We start from the raw sequence: 21,991 nt of genomic DNA, 5'->3' as shown, positions 1-21,991 counted from the left end.
TGCACGCCTGGTTACCATAGCAACCAGACGCGACCACGGAAGACCCGACAACCGGAAGCCAGCAGAGAGGACGGACTGTTTCCCTGGTTGCTACGGCGACCGCATACGACAGCGCTGACGTCAGATACAGGCAGCCGGAAATGGTGCGGGAAGCAGCGTGGCCGGGCGGGCGTAAGTCACGGAGGGATGTCTCTCTATTTAAGGTATGTTAACCACACTGTACACTTGTTATTCACCTTGACAAAGGGGTACATCTGACCCCGAAACGTTGGTTTATTTGCTGAATATACTATTTGCACCTTAAAGCCTCCGAGTGCCGCCTCTTGTTTACTGTTTATGTGGATCTTCCTGGAGGGCACCGGAGCTATTCCAGCAGGCGGAGGAGGGAGTGCCGGTCCGTGGGGAACATATATATATATATATATATATATATATATATATGTATGTATGTATGTATGTATGTATGTATGTATGTGTGTGTGTATATATATGTGTGTGTGTGTGTGTGTGTGTGTGTGTGTGTATATATATATATATATAATTTCTCTTACATCCTAGAGGATACTGGGGTACCATGGGGTATAGACGGGTCCACTAGTGAGCCATGGGCACTTTAAGAATTTGATAGTGTGGGCTGGCTCCTCCCTCTATGCCTCTCCCACCAGACTCCCTTTAGAAATTATGTCCGGAGGAGCCGGTCACGCTTATGGAAGCTCCTGAAGAGTTTTCTGCATTTATTTTATGTTTGTTATTTTCAGGCAGGGCTGGTTGGCACCAGCCTGCATGCTTCGCGGGACTTAGGGGGAAAAACGGCCCAACCTCTTGATGGGTTAATGGTCCCGTTCCCCGCTGACAGGACACTGAGCTCCTGAGGTAACTAGTCGCAAGCCCCACCACAGCGAGCGTGCATTCCCGCAGCATGCCGCCACCCCTAACAGAGCCAAAAGGAAGAAGAGTGGTGAGTACTAAGCCGGCGTCCTGACTAGCGGCTCGCCGGCCATTATGGCGGCATGAGGGTACGGAGACGCGCGGCTTCTAACCGCGTCTCCAGACATAGTACACAGCTGCATCTCAGTACTCTGTACACAGTACCCACACTGGCAAAAACAGCCTTAAAATGGTTTTCTCTCCATTTTAAGCACCAGATTACCTCAGCCAGTATAAAAAAGCGGGAAGACCGCGCGCCATTGAAGGGGCGGGGCCTTAATGGTGGGAGGTTCCAGCAGCTCACCAGCGCCATTTTCCCTCTGCAGTGGACACAGACGCTGACTGACAGGGACGCGCAGCTCCTCCGGAGAGACTACAGATTACCTCAGCGATAGCAGGGGGGGAGCGATTATTAGTGTACCAAGTCCCCTATCAGGGAACTTAGTCTGCGATCCGGCTAAGCTTTGCATTAGCGATAAGGGCGCGGTGGGGCTGGCTCCAAATAACTCTGTTTCCCTGAAGGGCTCTTTGTGGGTTAATTGTGCTTTACCTTTTCCTGTGTGTGTGTGTGTGTGTGTGTGTGTGTGTGTGTGTGTGTGTGTGTGTGCGTGCGTGCGTGCGTGCGTGCGTGCTGTCACATTTACATTATGTCAGGCAAAGAGTGTTTCTTGTACAGCGGAGTGTTCCTCATCACCAGGGGGCTCACTACTGGGTACTCAGGGAAGTGCACCTTCCCAGAATAGCGGGGCTGAATCGGAGTAGGTAAATTCCATTAAGGAAATTATCTTAAATATTTCTACAAAGCTATCCCGCAATGAGAAAGATACGCAATACTTAAGACAGACTGTGGATGAGTTTATGAATAGAGACTCAGGGGGTTATTCCGAGTTGATCGCACGCTGCAACTTTTTGTAGCCTGTGCGATCAGATAGTCGCCACCTATGGGGGAGTGTATTTTAGCTGTGCAAATGTGCGAACACTTGTGCAGGGGAGCTGTACAAAAACATTTTGTGCAGTTTTTGAGTAGCTCTGAACTTAGCCACTGCGATCACTTCATCCTGGCATGTCCCGGAGATGAGGTCAGATACCCGCCCTGCAAACGCCTGGACCGCGTGCGTTTTCCTCTCCACTCCCAGAAATCGGTCAGTTGACACCCCGGAACGCCTTCCTGCTGTCAGTCACCTTGCGATCACTGCTGCGATCGAAATCTTCGTTATAACAATCGCTGCCTGGCGTTCCCCGTCGCCGGGTAGCGACGTGCCTGCGAATTGCGGCCGCAGCGTATGCGCATTCCGGACCCGATCGCACGGCAGTGAAAAACTGCAGCATGCAATCGGGTCGGAATGACCCCCTCAGTCCCCAAACCAGCATCTCAATCCCCTCCCATTTGTTTGCAAAAACGATCTCTGGCCCATATCCTACAGTCTGACTCTGACGCTGATGGGTCAGACATGGAGGAGGGTGAGGTGAATTTGGAGGGGGGGATGCTACTCTGACACAGGGAATAGAGGCTATCAGAGATGTTCTGCAAATTCCTGATAAGGTGACAGAGGAGTGTGATGAATCTTATTTTAATGTAAAAAAGAAGTCCTCAGTCACTTTTCCTTCGTCAAAGGAATTGAATACCCTGTTTGAGGAACCGTGGGTTAATCCTGATGAGAAATTTCAAATCCCTAAAAAGTTGCTCTCTCAGAGTTGTCAATAATTCTCCCTGGGCAGAGAAAAACACTGTGGCATTGTCAGCGGTCTTCATTCTGGGAGTAGACAACTGGGAAGCGAACTTCCTCAGCAGACACGACCTGCACCCGGAGGAGTGGGTCCTTCACCCGGAGGTGTTCAGGTGCTTGACAAGTCGATGGGGATATCCACAGATCGACATTATGGCCTCTCGTCTCAAGCGGTATTGTTCCAGGTCGAGAGACCCACAGGCGGTGGCGGTAGACGCCCTGACGACTCCATGGGCCTATCAGAGGGTGTACGTGTTTCCGCCACTTCCGCTGATCCCAAGAATTCTGAGGAGAATAAAAAGGGAAAAGGTTCAAGCAATTCTAATTGCTCCGGACTGGCCAAGAGAAGAGCCTGGTACGCGGACCTTCTGTAGATGCTCCTCGAAGATCCGTGGCCTCTTCCTCTTCGCGAGGATCTTCTGCAACAGGGCCCGTTCGTCTATCAGGACTTACCGCGGCTACGTTTGACAGCATGGAAGTTGAACGGCTGATTCTAGCCAGGAGAGGAATCCATAACAAGGTTATCCCGACTATGATCCAAGCCAGGAAAGGGGTAACGTCTAAGCATTATCATCGTATTTGGAAGAAATAAGTCTCTTGGTGTGAGAGCAGAAAATGTTCTGCTGTGGAATTCCATCTAGGACGTTTCCTGCTTTTTCTACAAGCAGGAGTGGATGTGGGCCTACGTCTCGGCTCCATAAAAGTCCAGATTTCGGCCTTGTCCATTTTCTTTCAGAAACAATTGGTTTGTCTCCCTGAGGTCCAGATGTTCTTGATAGGTGTTCTGCACATCCAACCTCCCTTTGTGCCTCCTACGGCACCTTGGGATCTCTATGTGGTGCTGCATTTCCTCCAATCAGACTGGTTTGAACCGTTACAGGAGGTGGACGGAAAATATCTTACGTGGAAGACCGTCACACTGTTGGCCTTGGCTTCAGCAAGACGTGTGTCAGAGCTGGGGACTTTGTCTCACAAAATCCCTAGTTAATTTTCCATGAGGATAGAGCTGAACTCAGAACTCGTCAGCAGTTTCTTCCTAAGGTGGTGTCTGCGTTTCACATCAATCAACCAACCTATTGTGGTTCTGGATGTCACCGACACCTCTGCTACTTCAAAGTCTTTGGATGTCGTGAGGGCTTTGAAGGTGTATGTGAAAAGAACAGCTCGTCACAGAAAGACAGACTCGCTGTTTGTTCTTTATGATCCCAATAAGATTGGGTGACCTGCTTCAAAGCAGACAATTGCACGCTGGATCAGACTTACTATCCAGCATGCTTATTCCAATGCAAGTTTGCCATGTCCAAAATCTGTACAGGCCCACTCTACTAGGTCGGTGGGTTCTTCCTGGGCAGCTACCCGGGGTGTCTCGGCTTTACAGCTCTGCCGAGCAGCTACTTGGTCAGGTTCGAACACGTTTGCAAAGTTTTACAAGTTCGATACTTTGACCAAACTGAAGGTCCTCATAGTCCAGTCAGTTCTGCAGGAACCTCGGCATCCGGTTTGGGAGCTTTGGTACATCCCCATGGTACTAAATGGACCCCAGTATCCTCTAGGACGTAAGAGAAAATAGGATTTTAATTACTTTCCGGTAAATCCTTTTCTTGTAGTCCATAGAGGATACTAGGCGCCCGTCCAGTGCTTCATTCTTCCTGCACTGTTACTTGGTAAGTAATGTTGATTCAGCTGTTGCTGTTCCTGTTTCAAGTTTGGTTAGCTTGGCTTTCCTCTTGTTGTGTGTGCTGGTTTGGAATCTCACCACTATCCTTATCTATCCTTCTCTCGAAGTATGTCCGTCTCCTCGGGCACAGTTTCCTAGACTGAGTCTGGCAGGAGGAGCATAGAGGGAGGAGCCAGCCCACACTATCAAATTCTTAAAGTGCCCATGGCTCCTAGTGGACCCATCTATACCCCATGGAACTAAATGGACCCCTATATCCTCTACGGACTACAAGAAAAGGATTTACCGGTAGGTAATTAAATCCTATTTACCCTCATGTCAGAGCGAAAAACATAACTAGATTCTCGCTTTAAATACCTTGTACCCTCATGGTTTGAATGAGGGATTTTTTTAAAATAGGATTGTATTATACTAGCTGCTGCTGTTATCTAGTTTCTTCCATGTTTTAATTATTTGTAGACTGACTATATTCAGTTACACACCAGCATTTTGATATTATTGCATTGTTTGCTATTTGATATAATGTGTTCTGTGTGTTGTTAACTGTAGCAAATAAACACAACGTATAATTGTAACGGGGAACCATTTTAAAATGTTAGTTTATTCCATGAACTGTATTAGATGTTGCATGTTTGTTAATGCTGTGTATTTCAAGTGAGAACAATGTAACTAATCAAATTGTAATGGCAGAGGGAAAATTGTACCCGCTATGCACGACTGAAGTGGAAAAGGTCCTGATTGGCTATTTGATTTTATTTAAATGGATACTTTATGGAGCTGGGCCAGCCGTCTGATTATGTCTAAATGACAAAATACATTGGGGTGTGGTTTGTCACGCGTATGGCTTGATGTTGGAAGGATATTATGCTATACATGCTAGTTTTATCTGTCTGAAAAAGTGTTATGTATGACCGCCGCCTTTGGTACACGGATTTTATGACCTGTTTTCTTTATTGATTGCCTAATACTTTTTATCATATGATGCACTATGAGGCACACCTTCTATCTTTTTAACTAATTAATATAGAGCTATAGAGAGAGAGAGATAAAAATTATATAGTAATTTGCCCTTTTGCGAGATTCTCTAACTCTGTAAGAATACAAGATTTTATGCCATCCAGTTGGTAAATGGATAATTAACCAAAGTACGGTAGTTTCTTACTACTTCAGTTTGTAGCACCCCTAACAGTCTGTGGTTGTTTAACATATATCCTTTGTATTCTATGCTCACTGCAGTGACCAATGCACTGCTACAAACCACTTGTGGACAGTAATGGTGGCTTGTGCCATTTGTTTCTTTAGACCCTCTTGCACAACCTGCAACATGACTCCTCCCAGCAGCTATAAAATGTTTTGATCCCCAGCTTCCTACTTAATTTTCTGTTGAAGTTACCTGTGCTAACTTAATTTACTGCCGTTAACTGAACCATCCTTTTTCATCAATTTATTAATTTACCACAGCTGAGCTCAATAGTAAATGAAGTGATTACGTAGATTGGTGAGCAGAGACTGTAGTACTCTAGGAGTCATTCCGAGTTGATCGCTCACTAGCAGATTTAGCAGCATTGCACATGCTAGGCTGCCGCCCTCTGGGAGTGTATCTTAGCTTAGCAGAATTGCGAATAGAAAATTCTTAGCAGTTTCTGAGTAGCTCAGCTCAGCCCGTTATGTTCCTGGTTTGACGTCACAAACACGCCCTGCGTTCGGCCAGCCACTCCCCCGTTTCTCCAGACACTCCTGCGTTTTTTCTTGGCACGCCTGCGTTTTTCCACACACTTTCAGAAAACGGCCAGTTTCCACCCAGAAACACCCACTTCCTGTCAAACACACTCCGATCACTTCAACGATGAACATTCTTCGTTCGGACGTGAGTAAATCTACTAAGTTTTGTGTTAAAATACTTAGCGCATGCGCACTGCGTACCATGCGCATGCGCAATTTAGCCTTAATCGCTCCGTTGCGAAAAACGGCAACGAGCGATCAACTCGGAATGACCCCCTCTGTGCGATGGGTCATATTGGAGGATATTTACTTACTTAGTAAACAGTTTTCCCACAAGAACTTGCTTCTACAGTAGTTGGTGAGCAAGCAATTTGAATTAATAAATGCATGATGATTGTGAAATGTCAATGCAATTAAAGAATCTTGTTTAAGACTAATTATCAACATTGTAGTTTGCTGTTGACGAGCCTCCTCCAGAAGGTTGCAACGCATTTGTGTCTATTCACGGGAAACACACCTGCAAACCAAGTGAGATAAAAAAACTTCTGAAGGAAGCACTGGAGAGGTACATGTGACAACTCTGTTATCTATATTTCTGCATGCAGTGTGTACTGTGTGTGTGTTTGTACTGTATGTATATATTTGTAATTATACATAAATGTGTAAACTTATGGATAAATGTTACATTTTCAGGCCAAGGCCTTACTTGTACAAAGGAGATCACATCTTCCCTACTCTTTCCAAGACTGCCCCAGTAGTCATTCTCTATGCAGAAATAGGTACAAAAGCCTTTGCCAACTTTCACAAAACACTTACTGAAAAAGCAGAAAGTGGAGCGATCATTTATGTACTTCGGCATTACATACAGGTATGTGTGCTTTACTGTATTTATGTTCTGTTTGTATGTGTTTGCTGTGTAATCTAAATTAATCAGAGGGGTCAGAGACAAATTGTTACAGTAATGTAGATAGAACTTCTCAGTCAATGGATAAGTACATATAACACAACTTGGAATGAAGATAGTCATTTATTTCCTCAGTTTAGTTTAAATTTATACTTTAATCGGGTTGCATACAATTACAGCATTACTTATAGGCTCCATACACTAGTACGATTTTACACAATTTCATACAATTCCGATATATCCGTCTGATATATTGTATGAAAATGTGTAAAATCGTATGTGTTTTAGATTATATCCAAGCTGATGCGCGTCCCCGTGGCTGTCGGATAGGATCCCCTAGGTCGTTGGTGCTGCACTAATGATATATCGGAATTGGATGAAAAAAGTGTGTTTCTCTTGCGTCCTAGAGGATGCTGGGGACTCCGTAAGGACCATGGGGTATAGACGGGCTCCGCAGGAGACATGGGCACTCTAAGACTTTAGATGGGTGTGAACTGGCTCCTCCCACTATGCCCCTCCTCCAGACCTCAGTTAGATCCTGTGCCCAGAGGAGACTGGATGCACTACAGGGGAGCTCTACTGAGTTTCTCTGAAAAGACTTTTGTTAGGTTTTTTATTTTCAGGGAGCACTGTTGGCAACAGGCTCCCTGCTTCGTGGGACTGAGGGGAGAGAAGCAGTCCCACTTTCCTGGACTGATGGGCTCTGCTTCTTAGGCTACTGGACACCATTAGCTCCAGAGGGTCGGAACACAGGCGTCGTCCTTGCTGTTCGTCCCAGAGCCGCGCCGCCGTCCTCACAGAGCCGGAAGATTGAAGCCAGGTAAGTATAGGAAGCAAGAAGACTTCAAAGGCGGCAGAAGACTTCAGATCTTCATGAGGTACCGCGCAGCGGTCACGCTGTGCGCCATTGCTCCCACAACACACACAGGCACAGCAAGGGTGCAAGGCGCAGGGGGGGCGCCCTGGGCAGCAATTTTTACCTCACTTAAGACTGGCACACGTATATAGATACTGCGGAGGCAGTATATAATAAATCCCCTGCCAGTATAATAAAAATAGCGGGACCGAAGCCCGCCGTTGAGGGGGCAGAGCTTGATCTTCCAGCACTAACCAGTGCCATTTTCTCCACAGCATGCTGCAGAGAAGCTGCTCCCGCACTCTCCCCTGCTGAACAAGTAACAGGTGGCAAAAACGAGGCTGGGGGCACATTTGGGTCTGTCCCTATATTCATATATCCCAGTGTGTGTGGGGGTGTCAGTACGTGTGTGTCGACATGTCTGAAGCGGAAGGCTCGTCTAGGGAGGAAGCAGAGCAGATGGTGGTGGTGTCTCCGTCGGCACAGCCGACACCTGATTGGTTGGACATCTGGAATGTTTTAAATGCTAATGTGGCTTTATTACATAAGAGATTGGACAATAAACGGGTCCCATAAACGTCCCTTTTCCCAGATAGCAGACACTGATACCGACACGGATTCCGACTCCAGTGTCGACTATGATGATGCAAGGTTGCACCCAAGAGTGGCCAAGAGTATTCAATATATGATTATTGCAATAAAAGATGTTTTGCATATCACAGAGGACCCCTCTGTCCCTGACACGAGGGTCTGCATGTTTAAGTAAAAGAAACCTGAGGTAACGTTTCCCCCATCTCATGAGTTGATCGCTTTATTTGAAAAGGCTTGGAAAACTCCAGACAAGAGACTGCAGATTCCCAAGAGAATTATTATAGCGTATCCTTTCCCCTCAAAGGACAGGATACAGTGGGAATCCTCGCTCACGGTGGACAAGGCCTTGACGTGCTTGTCCAAAAAGGTGGCACTACCGTACCCGGACACGGCGGCCCTAAAGGATCCTGCGGATCGCAGGCAGGAAACTACCTAAAAATCAATTTATGCGACTACGGGAGCCCTGCTCAGACCTGCAGTAGCGTCGGCATGGGTGGGTAGCGCAATTGCAGCTTGGGCAGATAACTTGTAATCTGACATTGACACCCTAGATAAAGATAGTATTTTGTTGACCTTAGGGCACATCAAGGACGCAGCGTTATATATAAGAGAGGCTGCGAGAGATATTGGGCTTTTGAGTTCAAGAGCCAATGCCATGGCAGTTTCTGCTAGAAGGTCCCTGTGGACAGGTGTTACTCAAAGAGACATATGGAGGCTTTGCCTTACAAAGGTGAAGTTTTATTTGGGGAGGGCCTCGCGGACCTGGTTTCCACAGCTACCCCACAGCAGAAGAAAACACCTCAATACCAGATACAGTCCTTTCAGTCTCATAAGTTCAGAAAGGGGCGTGGCTCTTCCTTCCTCGCCAGAGGTAGAGGTAGAGGGAAAAGAACACCAGCTACGGCTAGTTCCCAGGAACAAAAATCCTCCCCGGCCTCTACAAATTCCACCGCATGACGCTGGGGCTCCGCTGCGGGAGTCCGCACCGGTGGGGGCACGTCTTCGACTCTTCAGCCAAGTCTGGGTTCAGTCGGATTTGGATCCTTGGGTGGTCGAAATTGTATCCCAAGGCTACAAGCTGGATTTCGAAGATGTGCATTCACACCGATTTTTCAAATCTACCTTGCCAGCTTCTCCCGCAGAGAGGGAAATAGTTTCAGCTGCCATACAAAAGCTGTGTCAACAGCAAGTGATTATCAGGGTTCCCCTAGTGCAACAGGGGAAAGGGTTTTATTCAACCCTATTTGTGGTCCCGAAGCCGGATGGCTCGGTCAGACCAATTCTGAATCTAAAATCCCTAAACCTATATTTGAAGAAGTTCAAATTCAAGATGGAATCTCTCCGAGCAGTGATCTCCAGCCTGGAAAGGGGGGATTTTATGGTGTCACTAGACATAAAGGATGCATACCTTCATGTCCCCATATATCCTCCTCATCAGGCGTACCTGAGATTCGCTGTACAGGATTGTCATCACCAGTTTCAGACGTTGCCGTTTGGGCTTTCCACGGCCCCGAGAATTTTCACCAAGGTAATAGCGGAAATGATGGTGCTCCTGCGCAAGCAGGGGGTCACAATTATCCCATACTTGGACGATCTCCTGATAAAGGCAAGATAAAGAGATCAGTTACTAAAAAGCGTGTCTCTCTCCCTGAGAGTACTACAACAACACGGCTGGATTCTAAATCTACCAAAGTCGCAGTTGGTTCCGACAACTCGGCTGTCATTTTTGGGCATGATTCTGGACACGGGAAAAAAAGAGGGTTTTTCTCCCAATGGATAAAGCCCAGGAACTCCAGAACATGGTCAAGGACCTGCTGAAACCAAAAAGAGTGTCAGTTCATCAATGCACTTGAGTATTGGGAAAGATGGTGTCGGCCTACGAGGCCATTCCGTTCGGCAGGTTCCATGCGAGAACTTTTCAGTGGGACCTTCTGGACAAGTGGTCAGGGTCCCATCTACAGATGCATCGGAGGATAAGCCTGTCCCCGAGGGCCAGGGTCTCTCTCCTGTGGTGGCTCCACAGTGCTCACCTTCTAGAGGGTCGCAGGTTCGGCATTCAAGATTGGGTTCTTGTGACCACGGACGCGAGCCTCCGAGGATGGGGAGCAGTCACACAAGGAAAACATTTTCAGGGAAAATGGTCAAGCCAGGAGGCTTGTCTACACATCAGTGTGCTGGAATTAAGGGCCATATACAACAGCCTGCAACAGGCAGAGAATCTTCTTCGCAACCTACCCGTTCTGATCCAGTCAGACAACGTCACAGCCATGGCGCATGTAAACCGCCAGGGCGGGACAAGGAGCTGAGCAGCAATGGCGGAAGCCACCAGGATTCTTTGCTGGGCGGAAAATCATGTAAGCGCTCTGTCAGCGGTCTTCATTCCGGGAGTAGACAACTGGGAGGCAGACTTCCTCAGCAGGCACGACCTCCATCCAGGAGAGTGAGGACTTCATCAAGAGGTCTTTGCAGAGGTAATAAGTCGTTGGGGACTTCCTCAAATAGACATGATGGCGTCACGCTTCAACAGAAAGCTTCGTACGTATTGTTCCAGGTCGGGGGACCCTCAGGCAGTGGCGGTGGACGCCCTGGTGACACCAGTCGGTCTATGCGTTTCCTCCGTTTCCACTTATCTCAAAAATATTGAGAATAATAAGACGAACAAGAGTGCAGATAATACTCCATTGTCCCAGATTGGCCTCGAAGGGCCTGGTATTCAGATCTTCAGGAAATGATCACAGAAGATCCGTGGCCTCTTCCTCCCAGGGAGGACCTGTTGCAACAGGGGCCCTGTCTGTTCCAAGACTTACCGCGGTTACGTTTGACGGCATGGCGGTTGAACACCAAATCCTAGCTAGGAAAGGTATTCCGGGGGAAGTCATCCCTACTCTAATCAAAGCTAGGAAGGAGGTGACGTCGAAGCACTATCACCGTATCTGGAGGAAATATGTATCTTGGTGTGAAGCCAAGAATGCTCCTACGGAAGATTTTCAGCTGGGTCGTTTTCTCCATTTTCTACAGACAGGAGTGGATATGGGCCTAAAGTTAGGCTCCATTAAGGTGCAGATTTCGGCCTTATCTATATTCTTTCAGAAGGAATTGGCTTCTCTCCCAGAAGTCCAGACTTTTGTAAAGGGAGTGCTGCACATCCAACCTCATTTTGTGCCCCCAGTGGCACCGTGGGACCTTAACGTGGTGTTACAGTTCCTTAAATCACACTGGTTTGAACCTCTTCAAACAGTTGAATTAAAATTTCTCACTTGGAAAGTGGTCATGTTGTTGGCCTTGGCATCTGCGAGGCGGGTGTCCAAATTGGCGGCTTTGTCTCACAAGAGCCCCTATCTGATTTTCCATGTGGATCGAGCAGAGTTGAGGACTCGTCCTCAATTTCGGCCTAAAGTGGTTTCGTCATTTCATATGAACCGACCTATTGTGGTGCCTGTAGCTACGGGTGACGAGGAGGATTCCAAGTCACTTGATGTAGTCAGGGCCTTAAAATTTTATGTAGCCAGGACGGCTCGGGTTAGGAAAACAGAGGCACTGTTTGTCCTGTATGCGGCCGACAAGGTTGGCGCTCCTGCTTCTAAGCAGACTATTGCTCGCTGGATCTGTAACACGATTCAGCAGGCTCATTCTACGGCTGGATTGCAGTTAACAAATTCTACAAGTTTGATACCCTGGCTGATGAGGACCTCATGTTTGCTCAATCGGTGCTGCAGAGTCATCCGCACTCTCCCGCCCGGTCTGGAGCTTTGGTATAAACCCAATGGTCCTTACGGAGTCCCCAGCATCCTCTAGGACGTAAGAGAAAATAAGATTTTACACCTACCGGTAAATCTTTTTCTCCTAGTCCGTAGAGGATGCTGGGCGCCCGTCCCAGTGCGGACAAATTCTGCAAGGCTTGTATATAGTTGTTGCTTACATAAGGGTTATGTTACAGTTGAGATCAGTCTCTGACTGATGCTGTTTTGTTCATACTGTTAACTGGTTTAGTATATACCATGTTGTACGGTGTGTATGGTGTGGGCTGGTATGTATCTCGCCCTTAGATTAACAAAAATCCTTTCCTCGTACTGTCCGTCTCCTCTGGGCACAGTTCTATAACTGAGGTCTGGAGGAGGGGCATAGAGGGAGGAGCCAGTTCACACCCATTCTAAAGTTCTTTATAGTGCCCATGTCTCCTGCGGAGCCCGTCTATACCCCATGGTCCTTACGGAGTCCCCAGCATCCTCTACGGACTAGGAGAAAAAGATTTACCGGTAGGTTTAAAATCTTATTTTTTTGTGCATATGATATATATATATATCGCATGCAATGTATCACAGGGAAGTTTGACAGGCATTCTCAGGACACTCCCAGCCCCCGTAGCCCTCTATCCAGCCCATCAGATTTATCTCATGGTGCAATTGTATGCCATACGATATATTGCATGCAATGTATAGCGGCCTCATCAATCGCATGCGATATATCTTATGCAAAAATAGCACAAAAGTACAAAATCGTATGGAATCACTCCCGGGAAGCTCCCAGGGGAGTTCAAGGGAAACTGCATCCGACTTCAGCCTCAGACATATCGTTGTAGTGTATGGGGCCCTTTAGTCTACATTTAAAGTACAAAACAAGGAAGGGATGCTGTCGCTAATACATATAGAATATGTAAGTACATATACCATAAATAACACAACAGAATAGTATGCAGAATAAGATTGTATTGCGTAGATCCCTTGCATACAGAAAAAGCAGGTATTGGAAATAGAGGGGGTCATTCTGAGTTGTTCGCTCGTTATTTTTTTGTCGCAACGGAGCGATTAGTCGCTAATGCGCATGCGCAATGTCCGCAGTGCGACTGCGCCAAGTAAATTTGCTGTGCAGTTAGGTATTTTACTCACGGCATTACGAGGTTTTTTCTTCGTTCTGGTGATCGTAATGTGATTGACAGGAAGTGGGTGTTTCTGGGCGGAAACAGGCCGTTTTGTGGGTGTGTGCGAAAAAACGCTACCGTTTCTGGGAAAAACGCGGGAGTGGCTGGAGAAACGGAGGAGTGTCTGGGCGAACGCTGGGTGTGTTTGTGACGTCAAACCAGGAACGAAACTGACTGAACTGATCGCAGATGCCGAGTAAGTGTGGAGCTACTCAGAAACTGCTAAGAAGTGTCTATTCGCAAATCTGCTAATCTTTCGTTCCCAATTTTGATAAGCTAAGATTCACTCCCAGTAGGCGGCGGCTTAGCGTGTGCAAAGCTGCTAAAAGCAACTCGGAATGACCCCCAGAAGCAGGAAACATGACAGTAAAAGTGTCAGTTTGAGTAGTAAGATTGTTTGTGTTAATAATACTGCTTTCACGCGCAAGTGCTTTTACCCGACTTATGGAACACAAGTTGGATCCCCGTCCCAGCTCAGTACCCTTTTCACACAAAAGATGAAATTCCCAGGGCAGGCACTTGGACCTGGTACTACAAAGTCAAATATTTGCAATTGCGCGCACCCCTGGGACAGTCAACCATAATAAATGATAAAAGTCACAGTCTCTGTAAAGGAATCCAAGATAGTCTCTGGGAGATCATATGATAAATATCCTAGTCTCGTAAATTCTCAGATTAAAAGATCTTCTTTTCCTTTTGGTGGTGTAATCTTAATTTTAGCTATATGGTCCACACTCATCTGCCACACTTGGCTTTTAAAAGGTAAGACAGTCACCAACACAACTACGCAAGTGTGCTTACCTGGTTTATATCTTGGATTCCTTTACAGAGACTGTGACTTTTATCATTTGTTAAGGTTGACTGTCCCAGTGGTGCGCGCAATTGCAAATATTTGACTTTTTGGGCTGTGTGACCACCCTAGCTGTTGCTACAGCACTATTGTTTGAAGCGCTACTTTTTTATCTTTTGTATTTCTACTTGGACCTGGTAGTTGGCCAGGGCAAGCCTAATTAACCCATGTCCTTTCTCAGTGTGATGGGGTCAACCTGGGTCCAAAGTCCTCAATCCTCAACCCTGGTCGCTACCAGGGTTGAAGTCCTTGCATTTTTGACCCGGGTGGACCCTTTCACACACAGAGCGGATTAGGGTTTAGATGGCTTGTCCCGGCAAATTACTGGGTCAAAATTTCTGGGTGAAAAGGGTATTAGAGATGTAAGCAACATTGTATTATTGTTTTAGAAGTGCAACACTGTTGAATGTATTAAAAAAATTCTGCTGCAGGGTACACTGGGCTCCACAGGGAATGACATTGGGGGTGTAGAGTAGGATCTTGATCCGAGGCACCAACAGGCTCAAAGCTTTGACCTTCTTCCCAAGATGCATAGCGCCGCCTCCTCTATAACCCTGCTTCCATGCACAGGAGCTCAGTTTTGTAGTTGGTGCCTTGCAGTAAGCAGGTACTTAACAGGGGGGCTGCTCCAGCAGCCCTGAAAGAAGCTTTTTAAGAAATTTGAAGACTTCAAGGGCTGCAGCAGAGACACTGACAGTGTTGGATGTCAGTGAGACATCTCCTTGTCAGCTCCATCACTTCCCCCAGCGGCACTGTACACTCCAGTGCCCTGGTTGCCGGATACCTACAGTGGAGGCTCCGGTTTTCTTCTGAAGTTAGTCACACACACGACCGCTGCTCTCCCGGATCACGTGGCAGCACTACAGGGAGGAGGTAAGGGGTCCCCGCGACGGGACCCGCTGTAAATCGCAATCCACGCCAGCCTGTGCGTGCTGGCGTGGACAATGTGGCAGTACAGGGACCCCACTAGACCACCAGGGCATGGGCACAGGTCGGTTTTCTCTCAAAAACCGATTTCTTAAGCCCCCAGTACCCGTGGTGAAGTCCAGCAGGGGGATAAGGCTTTGATCTGTAGCCCCTCCCCCAGCGCGCCATTTAGAGTAAATGTTCCCGCCCTGGACCAGCATATCTCTCTCTCCCTCACTCCCAGTCAGTGTTTGGGCGCCATTACACAGAGCAACACTGTTCCTGGGACAAACAGGAGTGTGAGTAGCTATCTTATCCGGATTTTTTTGACATTTTATATGGTTTTTAAAAATAGTTGTTTCTGCAAGAGGTTACCATCTCTCTTTGCCGTTTTTATTTTATTTTATTTCATTTAATTTTTCTATTATTGTATGCACTGTTATGCACGGTTATCCATGCATTTATTTTTGTTCCATGTATTGTTAAATAAAATCTGTAACCCCTTTTTATTCACTCCGGTATGAGCATTATATTTTCTATTTTTTGGGGTTCACGGAATAATACATGGTTCAATATACAAGCCGTATTTTCTACTTGAAGTCCAAAGATACCCTGATAGGAGTTTTTCAGCACACCAAATTGTGAGATGGGGTACGCCATATTGAATTATCATCTATTACTCTGAGAAAAGATACCTTTATGAGTTTTCTACCCGCCTCCCGAGTGTGAGTGTCGGGGTACGCATTGGCTGTTTACTCTTTGAAGTCTGTCTGAATCCTGTGTATGTTCCATTATAAAGAAACCTTTATATGCCTAAAGTTCTTTATGCATGTGTGAGTGCGGTATGCCCTAAATCTATCTAAGTTTGTCAGAGATACCCTGTTTATCACACTAAATACTAGCAGGACCTACTACACATTGGTTGTGTTTTTTGCTATTTCTTTATATGACCTACGCCTGGAGACCATATCAGAAACCTTTATTTGAGATCTTCATGTGAAAACTTAAAGATACCTTGATAGGAGTCACACAGTTCTTCAAATTGTGAGTTGTGGTACGCGATTTCTGGATTGTCTTTTCCCCTGAAGGAGAGAAAGATACCTTTTATATGCTTGTTACCAGCTTATCGAGTGTGAGTGTTGGGGTACGCATCGCCTGCCTCCTCCAGGAAATTATCACAAGTCACTTTTTAGTCTGATTGTGATCCCTATTTGCTACACTGGGTGTTATAAGTACATAAGAAGTTGACCCCTAAAAAGAAACCTTGATGTGTTTTACACTCTCATTTTTAGTGTGAGTGGGGTACGCTTCGAATTCACTAAAGTCACTTAAAGGCACTTTATGAACTATAATAAGTTTTGATATTATTTACTACACATTGGTTTGTTTTTTTGTCTTTTTTTATGACATCCATACCTGGGAATCCTATATTCTGTTGACCTGAATCGGAGATACAACTCAGAGGAAAGAATCCGTCACTCAGTCTAAAAGGGACGTTATGGTGATATCTCATTTTAGCGCTTGTGGTGTATGACAGTGTTTCAAATTGCTGGTTTCTGTTTCTGGGACTGTTTGGGCAAATCCTCCTCTATAAAGCCTGTCAGCGCTGTGCATTTTACAGGGCACTTAAGTATTCTACATGTCTGCTGACAATGTTAGTTAAAAAAAAGTGCATTTAGTCAGGGTTATTTAGTACAAGTACCCTGTGATATACATCCAGTCTTTACTGTGCATTGTTATATCTAATTCAGTGTATAGCTATACATAGTACTACTCTGTATTGCTAGTCCAGTGCAGTTTTATTGCATGTCATAATTTCTGCATTGTACAAACTATGACTCTGTGTACATATAGCTGCTGTGTGAACTCCATTTCGTGTCTCTCACTCAGATTGCTATCCCTATATTCTATAACCTGAGTGGGCTAAGTGTGTCAGGTTTACCATAATATAGGCAGTTCACAGGATATACTCAGTGTGTATTTTTCTCTGTGATTTTTAGTCACAATATACCTCTTGAATCCCCGGTTTGTGCTGATACACTGCACAGGGGGTTCTAGTCAGGTATTTTGCTACTAATAATTGTACTGTGTTGCCTTGCATTGAGCTTTTGATTATGTCGGCTGCAAAGGGCGACGGATCTGGGGCTGATCCCACACTACGTGGTGTTGACGCTGCAGACACATTTGAGGATAACATAGCAGCTGAGGGTTCAGGTTTTGGGGATTCCTTGCCCCCCTGTGGGACTGTAGCAACGGGGGTGCATAATGACCCACCTTGGGCTACCTTCACCACGCTATTAAATATGCTGGTAACTAGACTAACGCCCCCCTATGGGACCTCCTGTACCGGTACAACCGCTTATGGTCCCCGCGGTTAATCCGCCATGAGCAGATCAACTGTACAACCAGTTACAGCAATTGAACCAATCACTGACTACTCAAAAGTCTAACCCTCGCTTGCCTAACACCAAGGGGTCCTCTAAGCGGGCAATTACTTACTCACAATCCACCCAGACACCTCGTCTGATGAGGATGGCGCTTATAAGGACCCCACAGATTCTGATCCTGATGCTTCTGATGGGGAAGTTGTTTCGCAGGTGGATGTTCCTGACTTGTTAGAGGCTATCAGGCTCATTCTTCAGGTTGATGATAAACCGGAGCCTGACACTGCCCCTAAGAAACAGGACAGGTTTAAATGTCAGAAAGTGGTTAAACAAGTTTTACCTCACTCCGACCATTTAGTTGACATACGTCAGGAATCCTTGGAAAATCCAGGAAAGAAGTTTACGCCTCACATGAAGATGCTGGCTCACTACCCCCTCGCTGCGGAGCTTAGTACAAATTGGGAAACTCCACCGCCAGTGGATTCGCAAATGGCGCGGCTGGTAGTTTCCTCTGCTCTGCCTGTAACTACTGTCACGTCCTTGAGAGAGCCGACGGACAAGCGTGCGGAGGGTTGTTTGAAGGCAATCTACACCCTAACCGGTGTGGTGCATAGGCCCACTATTGCAGCAACATAGGCTGCAGAGACTGTGGAAGCGTGAGCACAGGAACTGTAGGCGGAGTTGCCTTCCAATGCTTCTGATCATGCTAGACAGTGCCTATATCCTATATTGTTACAGCGTCTCATTACATTAAAGAGGCGGCTTCTGATGCCGGTATTCTGGCGGCCGAGGCTTCTACTACGTCCATTTTGGCTCACCAAATTCTCTGGTTAAGGTCCTGGTCTGTGGACATGGACTCTAAGAAAACCCTGGAGGTACTCCCCTTCAATGGAGACATTCTTTTCGGAGAAAACCTTGACAAGATAGTGGCTGACTTAGCGTCTGCTAAAACAGCATGTCTTCCTAGTACTGCTCCTTCGGTGCCAAAGGCTAAAAGTACTTCCTTTCGCTCCTTTCATCCTTCAGGGAAAGCAAATGGACAGGCGTACCCAAAACAGGTTTGCACTTCCAAACCCAATAAGCCCAAATCCAAATGGGCCTGGGCTGCCCATCAGCCTGCTTCCAAGACTGACAAGCCTGCCACATGATAGGGCGGGCCTCCCACTGGGGGATCCCAGGGTGGGGGGCCGACTTCTAGGGTTTACCCAGGAATGGTTGAAGACCACTTCCGATTCCTGGGTACGGGAAGTCGTCACTCAAGGTTACGCCGTATCCTTCAAGAATAGTCCCCCTCATCGATTTTGCCTGACAGATATCCCTTTGGATCAGGTGAAGGCAAAGATTCTTCAGTCGGTGGTACAGTCCCTCCTGGACACAGGAGTGGTAGTACAGGTGCCTCTGGCTCAGAGAGGCAAGGGGTTCTATTCACCGCTGTTTCTAGTCCCAAAACCGAATGGGTCTTCCCGTCCCATTCTCAATCTCAACTCCCTGAACAAGTTTGTGAAGGTCTCCTCCAAGTTTCGTATGAAAGCTCTTCGCTCTATTGTTCTAGCCCTGGAGCCTGGGGACTATATGGTCTCACTGGACATACAGGATGCTTACCTGCATATTCCCATTGCAGTGTTGCATCAGCAGAACCTGAGGTTTGCGGTTGACAGCCTCCATTACCAGTTTCGGGCGTTACCTTTTGGTTTGACCACGGCTCCACAAGTCTTCACCAAAGTTATGGCGGTAATGACGGCTGTACTCTGCCGTCAAGGGGTCAGGATCCTACCGTACTTGGACAACTTGTTGACCCTGGCAAATTCCCCAGAGATTCTCCAACGTCATCTAGATTTGACTATTCGGTTTCTGCAAGCCCACGGGTGACTCATGAACTGGAAGAAATACTCCCTGGTCCCTGCTCAGAGCATGGTGCATCTGGGAGCATTGTTGGACACACACAACCAGCGGTTGGCCTTGTCTCAGGAGAAAGTCCTGAAGCTTCAGGACAGGAGTCGATGCTTCCTATCTCGTCCGCAAGTGTCGATACATTTGGCAATGCAAGTGCTAGGTCTCATGGTGTCAGCTTTCGACATGGTGGAGTACGCTCAATTCCATTCCCGCCCTCTCCAGAGGCTGATTCTAGCCAAGTGGGACGGCCTGCCTCACCGGATCAGGTCTCATATGTTCTCATTATCTCCGGAGGTCCGCCTGTCACTGAGCTGCAGGACCAGCGATTGAGCAGGGGTCGTCCCTTCTGGATCTCCAACTGGGTCCTTCTGACAACGGACGCCAGTCTGAGGGGTTGGGGCGCGGTGTTGGAGCAACACTCCCTTCAGGATCGGTGGACCAAGTCTCTCCTCATGATAAACATTCCGGAATTGCGGGCGGTGTTCAACTCATTGAACTTGGCCCAGCATCTAATACAGAACAGACCTGTTCAAGTACAGTCGGAAAACGCCACCAGGGGGGCGTACATAAATCATCAAGGCGGCACTCGAACCGCATGGCAATAAGGGAAGTATCTTGGATTCTTCAGTGGACGGAATGCCATTTACCAGCCATATCGGCAATGTTCATTCCGAGGGTCCTAAACTGGGAAGCGGACTTTCTCAGTCGTCAGGACGTACACGCCGGAGAGTGGGGCCTCCATCCAGAAGGTTTTCAACTCCTCGTGGACAAGTGGGGCCTTCCAGATGTGGACCTGATGGCATCTCGACACAATCACAAGGTTCTGGTCTTTGGAGCAAGGACAAGGGATCCTCAAGCAGCGTTCGTGGACGCACTGGCAATTCCATGGAACTTTCGGCTGCCATACGTGTTCCCTGCAGTGTCACTTCTGCCCAGAGTAATAAGGAAGTTCAAACAAGAAGGAGGAATCGTACTTCTGATCGCTCCAGCGTGGCCCAGACGGCATTGGTTCTCAGACCTTCAGGGTCTCTCGATAGAGCGTCCCCTTTTACTTCCGCAGCGCCCAGATCTCCTCGTTCAGGGCCCCTGTGTATATCAGGATTTAGCCCGATTGGCTTTGACGGCGTGGCTCTTGAAGCTTCCTTCTTAGGGGCCAAAAGATTTTCTGAGGCGGTCATTCAAACCATGTTGAAGGCCCGGAAACCGGCTTCTGCCCGGATTTATCATAGGGTCTGGAATTCTTGCTTTGCTTGGTGCGTATCTAACAATCATGACGCTTACAAGTTTAGTACGGCCAAACTTTTGGCCTTTCTGCAACAAGCCCTGGACTTGGGCCTTCGTCTGGCCTCCATCAAGGTTCATAGTTCTGTCTTGTCGGTTTGGTTTCAGAGAAAGATTGCGACATTGCCTGATGTGCATAACTTCACTCAGGGTGTGTTGCGGATTCAACCTCCTTTCGTCCCGCCTGTGGCCACTTGGGACTTATCGTGGTTCTGGAGGCATTGCAAGGGTCTCCGTTTGAGCCTTTTGAATCTGCTGACCTTAAGTGGCTTACTCTTAAGGTAGTGTTTCTGCTAGCTATTGCTTCCGCTAGACGGGTGTCAGATTTGGGTGCCTTGTCTTGTAGGTCTCCCTATCTGATTTTTTCACCGTGATCGGGCGGTTCTTAGAACACGCCCTGGATATTTACCTAAGGTGTCTTCTTTCCACCTTAATCAGGAGATCGTGGTTCCGGCCTTGGCCTCTCCCGATTTGTTTTCCAAAGAGCGGTCTTTAGATGTAGTACGGGCTCTCCGTATCTACGTGAAGAGAACTGCCTCCATCAGGAAGGCTGATTCTCTTTGTTCTGTTTGGTTTTCACAAACGTGACTGGCCTGCTCACAAGCAGACCCTGGCCAGATGGATTAGAATGGTGATTGCACATGCTTATGTACAGGCTGGCCTTCCAGCTCCTGCTACTATAAAGGCCCATTCTACTCAGTCGGTTGAACCTTCGTTGGCGGCCCGCCGTGGTGTGACCCTTGAACAATTGTGCAAGGCGGCTATGTGGTCCTCAGTGAACACGTTCATAAGGTTCTATGCCTTTGATACATCTGCCTCCCAGGATGCTTTCTTTGGACGCCGGGTTCTTGTGCCCGCTACTGTGCGTACCCTCCCATAAGGAACTACTTTAGGACATCCCCAATGTCAATCCTTGTGGAAACCAGTGTACCCCGCAGCAGAAAACGAGATTTATGGTAAGAAATTACCTTTGTTAAATATCTTTCTGTGTGGTACACTGGGCTCCTCAGGGCGCCCACCCTGACGCACTTAGCTTCCTTTGGTTGGTATGGCATTAGCCGCTGACACTTTCTCCTGTCGTGAGAGTGTGGTGTATGTGGCTACTAACAGTTGTCGTATCTTTTGCCTGCTACTGCATTGGACTGGTTAACAAAAACTGAGCTCTCTATGCACGGAAGCTGTGTTATAGAGGAGGCGGCGCTATGCATATTGGGAAGAAGGTCAAAGCTTTCAGCCTGTTGGTGTCTCGGATCAAGATCCTACTCTACACCCCCAATGTCATTCCCTGTGGAGCCCAGTGTACCTCGCAGAAAGATATGTAACAAAGGTAAGTTCTTACCATAAATCTCGTTAT

At 47.2% G+C, this 21,991-nt stretch overlaps 1 protein-coding gene across 1 annotated transcript in view; it reads left to right on the top strand.

The window, feature by feature from the left end:
* The window catches only part of UGGT2 (UDP-glucose glycoprotein glucosyltransferase 2), an 813,961-nt gene that overhangs the window by 104,102 nt on the left and 687,868 nt on the right, over positions 1–21,991 (top strand). Inside the window, exons 4-5 of the mRNA XM_063953033.1 lie at positions 6,507–6,619; positions 6,748–6,922. Of these exons, the coding sequence (XP_063809103.1) occupies positions 6,507–6,619; positions 6,748–6,922 (288 nt within the window). The remainder of the gene's footprint in view (positions 1–6,506; positions 6,620–6,747; positions 6,923–21,991) is intronic.

This window comes from Pseudophryne corroboree, chromosome 2 (genome assembly GCF_028390025.1).
Source record: "Pseudophryne corroboree isolate aPseCor3 chromosome 2, aPseCor3.hap2, whole genome shotgun sequence".
Taxonomy (NCBI): Eukaryota; Metazoa; Chordata; class Amphibia; order Anura; family Myobatrachidae; genus Pseudophryne; species Pseudophryne corroboree.
Note: the sequence above shows the minus strand (reverse complement) of the source record. Positions and strands in the feature narration are given on the sequence as shown.